This window comes from Astyanax mexicanus, chromosome 10, assembly GCF_023375975.1.
Source record: "Astyanax mexicanus isolate ESR-SI-001 chromosome 10, AstMex3_surface, whole genome shotgun sequence".
Lineage (NCBI taxonomy): Eukaryota > Metazoa > Chordata > Actinopteri > Characiformes > Acestrorhamphidae > Astyanax > Astyanax mexicanus.
Window position 1 is genome coordinate 4,434,536 of NC_064417.1, and position 11,646 is coordinate 4,446,181.

General features: G+C 43.0%; 1 protein-coding gene across 1 annotated transcript in view; it reads left to right on the forward strand.

Annotated features, from left to right (window-relative positions):
* ccnd2a (cyclin D2, a) overlaps positions 1 to 11,392 on the forward strand; it is a 28,781-nt gene extending 17,389 nt beyond the window's left edge. The window contains exons 4-5 of the mRNA XM_007228361.4: positions 577 to 725; positions 7,051 to 11,392. Of these exons, the coding sequence (XP_007228423.2) occupies positions 577 to 725; positions 7,051 to 7,224 (323 nt within the window). The 3' untranslated portion in view covers positions 7,225 to 11,392. The remainder of the gene's footprint in view (positions 1 to 576; positions 726 to 7,050) is intronic.
* The last annotated feature ends 254 nt before the right edge of the window (positions 11,393 to 11,646 follow it).

An 11,646-nucleotide genomic window follows, 5' to 3' on the forward strand; every position in this document is an offset into this window, starting at 1 on the left:
GTTCACAAGCTGTCTTATTTGCATTATGAATGACAGTGCGGGAGCTAACAAGGTTATTGGTCTTTGAGACGCACGCCTGTGACCACACGTGGAAAAAGGACCTACAGCAGTGAGCATTGGCAGGGTGACGCTGGCTCTTTATCCGCTCCTTTCCAAGTGCTGTGGGGCTTTTTTTTTAGGGAGCACACGATTTACTCGGGAGCTGGAAGAAAAGGGGCCGATCTGGGGAGGGTGGCTGAGGGACTTTAGGAGGGCTAGAGTTGGGGGGGGGTTGTGTGGTGGAGGGCTTTCAGCTTCTTTACAAGCCAAGTGAACCCTCATTATCCTAGGTTGCAGTCATTAGTAAAGGACTGTGCACAGACCTAATAGAAATGTCCTTCATTTATCAGCATTACTGATCCTTATCATCTTCTTTTGTGTTTTAAACCACGCAGTGGTGTTTGAGTAATTTTTGCATGTCTTTTTGGTCGAAACTTTATCCGTAGGTTGATATTTTCTGAGTAAATCATTTCTGTTAACAACAGTTTTGTACAGATCATGATGGTGATAATGTCTTTCTTGTACCTCCTTCATCAGATTTCAACTTTGCCATGTACCCTCCATCCATGATCGCCACAGGCAGCGTGGGAGCAGCAATCTGCGGCCTACAGCTCAACAGCACGGACCGTTCGCTGTGGGGGGACAACCTTGCAGAACTGCTCGCCAAGATCACAAACACAGAAGTTGTGAGTATCTCACGATTTTGTAAAGGGCACCATTCGTCTTTAATCAGGCAGAAGAATCTGTGGGGATTTTCACTGTAGCTCAGCATGCATTTGTTGCAAGCCTTGTTTATATTACTCTAAATCTGAGTATTTACTTCTCCCCACATATAGCATGAGCTGTACTGTATTGTTTAAAAGCAATATACTGTAAAGCTGAACAGGACAGGTCAAGAGATGTTCCATGCATGATCCATATTGTGAGAATCCAAATGTGACCATCAATTATAAAGTAATAACATGACACAATTGCATCGAATGTAATTACAACCAATTGAGCAAACACACACAAACACACACACACGTCCTGCTTTTAACAGTATCAATTCTTACCAGCATGGCCTAGCCAACTCACAAAATGACAAGCAGTAATGTCTGAATATATGATTACCCAGAGCTACATATTTAAGTCATGTAAAAATGTAAAAAAAAGTCTTGCTGGCAAAGCATCAAGCCATTTTTTTTTAGCTTAGTCTCGCACAGCTGTCCCATAATCCCTTTCACCGCCTCTGGCACTCTGCTCTGCTATTCGCCCCAAGAGGTCACATGCCACATGTGTGTTAAGCTATGTAAATGTGCCTGAAACTGCCCCCAGAACACTGGGGTGGGTGTGCGGTGGAAAGGAAGGGATCAGGTTAGTTTTGTGCTTGCCCTGCAGATCTCTGACATGAAAGGGAGCTTGGTGGAGGCAGAATGTGGGATGGTGTGTAGCTGAGAGAGAGAGAGAAAGATAGAGCGAGAAAGAGAAAAAGAAAAAGAGAGTAAGAGACAGGGGCCTGGAAATGCAGCCAGACGGCCATGTGGCCCCGTGGCAGGGCACCCAGTCCAAACACAGGCTGGGTTTCAGCTGCAGTGGGGAGGGGGAGCAAGGGTGGACTGGCTTTTGTCAGGGTGCTAGCCTGCTTTAAGATCAGGGAAGGAGGCGTATGAAAGGGGAGGGGGCATTTTGGAAGGGGTGACAGCAGTGCCTGTAACTGTGGTGTTATTTAAAACCAAAAAAGAAAAGTTCGGAGATGAGAAGATCCCCCCTTTTGTCTACTTAGCATCACATTAATGCACTATTGGGGTGTGTGCAAGTGTGTGTGTGTGTGTGTTTGTGTGTGACTGCGGCCCTGTGCAAGGAGATTGCGCTTTCCTCCTTATTTGCTCAATGGGCATGCATCCAGCTCCAATTCAATCTCACATTCAGACGCTGAATTACTGGAAGTGAAATGGGATTGACCCCGACTGAGAGACCGTGAGGAGGGAGACCACAGAGCTGGGGCGCAGCCGCTTTATGCAAACGACTCACAAAAGCCTCACACATAACACGCTGCCCCACAAGGGACGACCTCATGGTTCTTGAGTTTCGGGAGGTAACTAGTGGAAGAAATGCAGCAAGGAGCAAAGAAAAACAATGCACAGGGAGAACAGACAGGGTCCGAGGGGAGAGCCCAGAGGGACACCATAGGTGTCAGCCCTGACCTGTAGAGGTCAGCCCTCCTGCCCAGAGTTCACTACCGCTGACCGGACGGCTGCCGTGGCGGCGTGTGGTGTGTGAAGTCGTGCACCGTAGCGGAGGAAAAACAAACAGTCCTCCGCAGCACTGAAAAGTTCTCAGTGTGCGAGGAGTGTGAGGTCTCAGCCAGCAGAAATGAACTACCCACTCCATGATCAACTCTTCCTTCACATTCCTGGATGCCAACAAGCCATACCTTTGAAAAACATGCAGGCGGGGGCGAAGGCAGTCTGGGTCTACTGACTTTTTGGAGGACAGAGATTTTTCCCCTCATAAATAGCTAAAGAAGTCTAGGAAGAGTTGCTATCTTGCATGCTAGATAGACCTTCTATTCTCACAGATCTGTGAGTCTGTGTAAAAAATGTAGGGCAAAAGTGGGGTTCCAGTTGGGTAGATGGGGAGGTAGTGTGGTGTTTGGTGCAAAAAAAGGCATGTAGTGATTGAATGTGTTCAGAATGGGACATTGGGAACGGAACCTTCAGATGGAGCTTCTCATAAAAACTCAGATAAATCTAGCAGCCACTAATTAGCTTTATACTAATGAACCTTGCAAACTGGTGGCTGTAGTTCAAGTAACCCGGTGGCCGTAGTTCAGAGAAGGCCCTGCAGACGGATGCTGGTGTGGGGAGGAGAGTGGTCAGAGGGATCACGGGGCAGAGAGCCGGCTAGGCAGCCAGATGACGCTGCCAGCCTCCCTACCTCCATACCAAACACCCTGCTGACATTTGTGGTGTCCAGTGCCTGTGGTTTTCAGCAGACATGTGACAGGGCCAACCAGTCTCCCCCAGTTGCTGTTGCTGTGTGTGTGAGCACGGCCTCAGTGTGAGTGAGCAAAGCCTCAGACACACCTGGTGAGGTACGATGTGTACAGCAGTGAGCACTGTGCTCACAGGCCAAACCAGGATGGCTGAAAGTTTGGCTTCAGCGACTCGCGCAAACTCTGTGGCCCCTCTCTCAGAAAGAAGCACAAGCAATGAATATTCCAGCTGGCTTATGGTGTTTACGGTAAATGTTGTTATTGTAGCTAATGTATACTGTAAATGATGCTGTTTGGCTTGTTGTGTTTCTCCGGGGGCCTACTGCGAGTTTTCTTCTCGCCGTCAGCGTTCAGTGTGCTGGGTTAGAATTTGTGAGCGTGCGTTCAGATGTGAATTAGTGGAGTTCCTATGTGGTTTGGGTCAGGAGCGTGGCTTTCCGCACTAAGCTCCTTTGCCTCCACCGAAACTTTGGCTTCATCGCAAGATTAAGCGCTGGATTCTGGATGAATGGACAAGAGGGAGACATTGGTGAGCTTTTGTAGGGGTGCATTTCCCCTTTTACAATGACTCCAACTTTATAGTTGAAAGTAAAGTAGGTGAAATGTCAGTCATTTCGAGCTCGGCATGTCAAGAATACTCATCTGCCCAATGTCAAAGTTATAGTGCCAAAGGAGGCTAAGATTAGAACTAATGTAAGAGTGAAAAGTTAAGTTTTATGGCGATTTTGGCTGTTTTTGGTAAACAGGATCATGTGTTAGGACCCCTGGCCTCTTGCGCCAAGCCTCTGGGAGAGCATCTTAATCCCTTTTGTTTCTCAATGCTCTGTTGTCCTTGTTATGAACCCGGCAATGCCGTTCTTTTACTCCCCACTACAAAGCAGACATCCGTCTCTGTAGCCACAGTAATATCCACTATTGTTCTTGGTCTTCTTCATTGTTTAAGATGATTATGATGGCATGATGAGTGACACCAGAATGAGAGTCATGTTTGCCCTGTGATTGCAGTACTTGCAGCTTATCTAGTCTATGAAGTGTCGCCCTCCTCTGGATTTGATCGTGAAGAGCCTCCTTCTACAGTAAAGCCAGTTCCACTCCTACCAGTAGTCACACATTGAAGTCATTGAACGTTGCTTGAATTAAGCCTGTGGGTCTTGGCGCAGGCTCGCCTCTGCCTCTATAAAGAGCAGCGGCGCAGAGGGGAATGTCTTTTAAGAAGTTGGGCCTGGCATTCTTGTGGTAAGACACAGGCAGTCCCTGTGCATGTTTTATGCTTTAGTTAATTTTGTCAGAGGAATTTATTTTTTTATGACTAATAGCGGCACGTCGCAGTGGGAAGCCGGAGACCTCTGGAGGAGATTACGAGGACGGCGGTCGCTTTCCTCCGCGGCAACACAGACGGCTACGCCCTCTTAGCGGCACCAGGGCTTTTCCTCGACAGAAAATCACACGCACCTCCTGGCGTGACATATGCTTAATGGGGACACATTTAACTAAACGTGACCTAATCTATTACCATTGTCACATCACGCCATTGAACAAAATTCTGCCCAGGCGTTATATTCGCCATAAAGTTTAAAGCTACTTAGTCTAAAAAATTTTTTACGGTTTCTACTCTTTTCCTCCACCCAACATTAAAGTCCCTAAGGAGACCTTAATGAGAGATAGCTTTCCTCTTAAATATGTATATATATATGTGTGTGTGTATGTATGTGTGTGTGAAACACTTGCTTAGCCCAGGAGCCACACATAACATGGGTTCAGACTGCAGCCCATCAGCTTTTAATTAGCAGTAAATGTGAGAGGAATGCAGCTTCTCCACAAGCAAGGCATTCTCTACAGGCCCTGCCCCTGGGGCTTCTCACAGAAGAACTCTCTCACAGACGCCTGGTGTGCCTCAAGACCCACAGAGAAACAGGGAGGAGAGAGTGTGTGTGTGTGTGTGTGTGTGTTTTTATGTGTGTGGTTGTGTTCTCTTTGACTCTGCTCCACTAGAGGGCGCCAGTCTTCATCTTGGATGATGAAGTGGGCGCAGTGTTTGCTGGTTAAATGCCTTTGAGTGCTCTCTGGAGCCATCAACAGGTTGACTAGTTATATATTTACATTTTTGTATTTTTCAGCCGGTTTATGGTTTAGACAGCAGGCTGAAATGCTGAAACAGAGTTTGCTTGTCTTTGACTAATGAATCAACAAAGAGGAGACACTTACGAAGCTAATGTCTACAGATTTCCCCTAAAGAAATGCTGCTGTTTAGAATTGAGGACCTGTTAGTGCCTTGATGATGATGTTGGGGACATATTGGTATCTGCAAATAAAACAGTACCAGTCAAAAGTTCGGACACACCTCTTTTTTTAATTTTTTACATTGTAAATGTAATATTGAAGACTATATTAAAAGTTATACAATGACACATGCAGAATTATTCAAGTGTTAAACAAACCAGAATATGTTTTATACTTTAGATTCCTTTAAATAAGTAGCATGTTTATCTTTCAGGACAGATCTGCAGACTCTTGGTATTTTAATCTCAGTGTCTTCATGAGGGAGAGTCGCCTGGAATAGTTTTCTCAGTGTCTTGAAGGAAGGAGTTCCTGGAGGTGCCATATGTGCATCTTAATTGTTTTATTAGATAAGGTTCAAATATCCTGATACCGATAGCTGCCCACAGCTCATTCTGTGCTGGCTGTCACTGTCAGGTGAATCTGTGCTCTTGGTTCTGTTTTAAATGTTGAAGCAGAGCTCTGGTGGGCTCAGGTGGGACCCCGTAGGCGGCTATACTCTAGTTGAAAGGAGAAAAAGAGAGGAACATGGATGCAATTAGCATAGCTGAATTAGAGCATTTAATTCACTGCTGTTAGAGCATCTTGGAACTTGCAATGTAATGCAGCATCTTTACTGCATTCATTCATCCGGATCTTTAAAGGAATAACTCTAAATATGTGTCTGGGCGCTGGAGCTACTGCAGGCTAATATAGCTAATCAGCAATGAACCCATTTCCCCTCAATTAGCAGAGTGCTAACTACAGGCCTGAATTGTCACACACTTGGCTCAAACTGTGAAATTGTTCAGTAGTCTTCAGGACGTGTGGTTTATGACACTGCGATGCACTGTGCATCTATTAACATGAACTGTCTATTCATGTTTCAGAATGTTGTAGAGAGATTGCTGCTGTTATATTAAGAAATGTGGCATACTTTTCTCCAGTTTATGGATCAATGGATCACCATTATGAAATAAAATCAGATCAAAACTTGCAAAATTCAGAGTATCGTGGAGTTTAATGATGTTACAGATATAAGTTTATTTAGCACTGCTATAGTTGGTATATATATATATATATATGTGTGGGTGTGTATGTAGACTTTAGAATAAGATTGTAAGTGCACTATATATACACGTATTTTTCACACTATAAGGCACACTTAAAATCCTTTCATTTACCCAAAAATTGTCGGTGTAGCTTCAGTTTAGTTCTCCAGCACTGAGACTGGAGCGGTATTAGTATTAGCCGTTAAGCCCTAGCTCTTTGACCATCAGAGGTGAGTATTATTGACCTGTAGCCTGCTGTTAACCCTGACTAGCACTGCTAGGCGGCATTAGCATTAGCCATAGCCGCTTAGCACTGGCTTTTAATTTTCTATTGGACTGTAGTCTGCACGTTTACTGTGTTAAAACAAGCAATGTGGGACAAATTTACTAGCAAAATCTTAGGTTACTGTAAATAAACTGACGTGCTTTGCTCACCCAAATAAACAGTTTTCAGGAGAGAAATCTCTGTAGATTAACATCCAGTGCTCGTTTTTTAAGAATTACAGTTTTGTTTACTTAGCTTCGCTTTACTTAACTTAGTTAACTCCCCCCCCGCCCCCCCCCCCCCCCCCCCTTCCACCTCCCAGCGGCAAGACCTGCTGATTTAGAAGTAATGGAACATTACATGAATATATAAATATCTATAAAACACTATGCTAGCTTGCTATAGCACTGTGTGAGTCAGCAGGTATTAACCCTCAGTATGTGTGTTTGGTGTTGTTGCAGGACGTGCTGAAGGCGTGTCAGGAGCAGATCGAGCGCGTGCTGATGAACAGTCTGAGGGAGGGCCGCCGGCAGCAGCACAAGCAGCAGCAGCAAGATCAAGGATCACGTAACAAAGCGCTGGACGACCAGGACCAGTCCAGTACCCCCACCGACGTACGGGACATCAACTTATGAGCTTGCAAAAGGAGAAGCGCCCGGATACGTCGTATAAAGGAAAAAAAAAAAACAACAAAAAACAAAAATGACAAAAAAACACGAAAGCCCTGCTTGCTAGTCTTTGTAGTTTTTTTTTTCTTTTTTCAATGAAAAAAAGTTCCCTGTATATTATAAAAACAAATCAAAGAGCTATTTTAGATACGAAATAGATATTTTTTAAATGAATTGAAATACTGATTCAAAAATCTCTATGGTGCCTCATAGAAGGGAATCCTATAGTGTTTCGCAGACTATTTTTGATTGTATAAACTAAAAGGTTACATTACAAAAAAAAAGCTGTAGTTTAACAAGGCTTTTAAAAAAAAGAAAAAAACAAAGAGTGAACTTTAAAAGACTGGCATGTAAAGGTACACAATTGCGGGGCTATGTTTTTTTTCTGTTTTGTTGGTTCACGTTCAGAAAAGCCTGAGCTTGAACACACACACATAGGGTTCCATTAAGCGGGATAGTGGATGTTCCTCCACTTGGCCATGCGTTTAAGGATGTAAAAAAGGCCCAGATGTGTGAGAGAAGAAGCCTCACGCTGAGAACAGGATTCATGTGTTCAGACACATGAGTAGCCCTCTGGGTAAGAATTTGGTTAGATGGCATTACTTGTCAACAAATTGCACGTGGAATCAGAAGCGGAAATGGAGATGAAATCAAAAAAAGTTATTTTAAAAGTGATTTCGAGTAGAAGATTGTGTGATAATCGCATGGACTGCCTGTTTCCAATGTGTCCAAACCAAATTCGGCACAAATTGCAACAATTGTTGAAATTTTATAATGTGTTTTGCCCAGCATGAGGGGTTCAGATGTCTTGAGAACAGGCTTTTATTATTACTATTATTATTATTTTAATAATAATAGTAGTTTCTTATATAATTTTATTACTATTATAATTCTCATAATGGTTATTATTATTATTATTATTATTATTATTATTATTATTATTATTATTATTATTATTAAAACAGCAACCTATTGTCTCTTCTAATTCTCAACAAAATTCTCCAATAAGCTTTTGTCAGGCTGCTTGTGTGTGCGTGCATGCATGCATGTGTGTGTGGGAAAGAGAGAAAGGTGTGCGTGTGTGTGTGTGTGTGAGAGAGAGAGAGAGAGAGAGAGAAAGAGAGAGAGAAAGAGAGAGAGAGACGTATATGTGTGCTTAGTTTTGGTGAACCGCAAGCCTGCGATTCAGGATAAGGCCGCACAGTGAGTATCACACAGGGGAAGAGAAAGGTCTATAGCGCTTTCGCCTGCTTTCAGAGGGCCACGAGGGGCCGCCCGTATCGCTGCCTTCTATACATTTGCTTTTTATTTTGTGGCACGGGACCTAGGGCTGAGCCTGACCCGGTGCACAGGACCGAGAGGAGGCGAGACACCGAAATGATGAGAGGGAGGAGACAGATGATGTTTTCGTGTTAAAGGGTGTGATGAAGGAGGTTCTGTTTTATTTAAAAAATAAAAAAAAAACCTCCAGCTGAATATTACTATACAATCAATATTTTTGTTTGTTCGTTTCGCGGTTTCGAGTTGAAGGAGCCCAAGGCTGCTTTGATTGTCGCTCAAAGAGGTGCTAGAATGGACCAGAGTTAGGATTGTGTGTGTTCTACAAAGCAGTTTAAATGAAAGTGCAGGGTGGTGTAAGATTTCGAGATCAGATGAGACAGATAAAGGAGATAAAGGTGACGATGATGATGATGATGATGATGATGATGGTGGTGACGATGATGATGAAGCTGTGTAGGTTAAATGAGAGAAGCTTGCTGCTGCTGAGGAGGACGTAACGTTGGCATACAGGAGAGGAGGCCAAAGGAGAAGATCAGTTGTGGTTTCCAGAGATGTCTTGAGTTAATTTAAGTTTTTTTATCTATCTATCTATTTGTTTGTTTGTTTGTCTGTCAGGTTCGTTTTTGTCTGTCTAGGTTTTTGGATTACAGACCAGTATCTAAACCAGTTGAATCGACACTGCCAGCGAATTCGTGGGGAAGGTGTTACACAGGGAAGCTGAATTGAGTAGAGGAACCATTTTGTTTTGCTTTTTGTTTTAATCAGTGCGTCTGTAGTTCCTCGGTTTCAACAGCAAAGCACTTTTTGAGCACATATGCCCACCCCCCCCGCCCCCCCCCCAACCACCACGCCCCCCACCCTAAGTTCTTTATGGGTAATTGATGGTGAAGGTGTCATGTTTTTATTGGCTACTTGCTTGTATTTTTTGTTTTCCCATGCGGGCTGGTCTCCCATGTTCAAACCGTGACATTGGACCCAGTATGTTGGTACGCCAATGTGGACATTCCTACAACAGAAAAAAAATAACATTCCAGCATTCCCAAAAAGAATTGAATAGAGGGAAATTACATTTATTTTTTTAAAGCCCACCCTCCCATTTACTTTTTTACGTTTAGCTTTCTGTTCAGTCAGGTGTTGAATGGTAGTTCTTCTGTCATAGATGGTCAAATAAAGCCTTACAACATCGGTGATTTGCACGCTCCAAGCGCAGATTATTTTTTTATTTATAGACGAACTGGTGAAGCTGCTCTATCCGAGAAATGAAATGCCTTTTTTCATATGGTGCCTTGATTCTATGTTATGAGTGATGATGCCCTGTATCTCTGTGCATTGATCAGACTGCTCATGTCGCCTGTAAAGCCCACTGTCCAGTCATCTCCTTTACAAAAAAACAAAAACAAAAAAACTGCTGCTTCCAAAGGTTGGACTGGCATGGGGTCAACAAAGGTTGCGTCGCTTTTACCAAGACTACGGCAGTGTGCATCAACAGCACAGGAGTCCTCTCAGCCTGTGCTGAAGAGGTCAGGGGCAGTCCAGCTTTCTTTTGTCTGAGTGTAGTTGTTTTGAGTCTTTCTGTGGGTGAAGGAGTTTTTTGCTATAAACCCCCTATTCTGCCAACATTAAACATTCTAAAGATGTTTGGGTTTCGTACGTCGGGTTACTTTTCCACTCTTGCACCAAAACAGCCCTTTGTCAGCTGATTTTTTGTTCTGTTTTATGTTCTCCTGTTTTATTCCTTTTTCCCAGCTCTGAAACAATTAAATGAACTGTAGTACTGTTTATTTTTTAGATCCTAAGGGTGGTTATGTGGTTTTGAGTTTTGGATACAAACCGAAATTAAGGGTTTGAGATACTGTATTCCAAAGTGAAGAGTGGTAAAAGTGGTTGTGAAGACGTCAATCAAGTGTCAATATTTTTATTGAGTTATTATTATTGTTTTTTTTTTTTTTCGCTGCTAAAAGGCTATGATTTTTTTGTTTCATCTTATACACAAAAATAACATAGTTGTGATGTCACTTGAGTGTGCTGCTATTTTATAAACAATTGTATTATAATTATTTTACTGCTTACAGAATACTTTGAAAATGCAGAAGTAGAGGGTGATAGAAGATCCTAAAAATGAAATGAAACGAGTGTTTGACTGGAAATCCTCTTTTTGTACAGTATGCTCTTAAAGCATGGTCCTTTTGCCTTTTCTTTTCTCTTGTTTTCCTGCTCTTCTTTTCTCTGCCACAGTCTGTAAGTATGGTATGTCTATACCTCAGGTTTACTGGACAAAAACAAAAAAATGGATCTCTCAGTACCTCACAACTCATCAGTTTATGGGGGCCTTTGAAGGACAGCACAAAGAATGGATTGCAAAGCGGGTACTTCTACTTCTAGTGGTCTCCTGCTTATGGACAGCACAAGGCTCCCACCTGGACTTTAACCAACCATAGTGGACGGGGGGAAATGTCTGTGTTTCTTCAGAAATGGGTGTTGGAACTGAGCTAAACACAAAAACCATTATCTCTGTAGATGTGTGCGGATTGTCTGCAACATAAAGTCTGGACTGTGTACAATCTTTCAATTGACCAAGTACATCTCAACATCTCGCACTCTGCTTTGGCCTTAACACACCTAAAACCAGGCCATACAACACTGTTGAAGTGTGCAGAAGTTTCCTTGACTGTAACAGCCCAACACAAGTCTTACCACCATGTTACCGCCTGAGTTACTCATCCAGCACTTGATTGTCAGAAATGACCCTAAGGATTCTGTCTCCTCCCTCCACTATGACCATATCATGTACCTCAAATATGTCTGTTGCACAACCTCTGTCCAATAAATATCTGCTTCAAAGTGTGTGGCGCTACATCCGTCTAATGTTATTCTGTCCTCTTTGTGTGTGTGTGTGTGTGTGGTGCCCATTAACAGAAGTAACATTAGGTTCACTGTCATAGTAGAAAGTACAGATAATTGGGTGTAAATGTAAGAAGTAGAAGTAAAAAGTCTGCTGAAAAGAATTACTAAGTGTAGATAACCAACATTTCTATGTAGGTAACAAAACAAAGTATTTATACTTTATTACTTGACACCTCTGAGCGTCGGGCAGAAAGGGGTACCAAT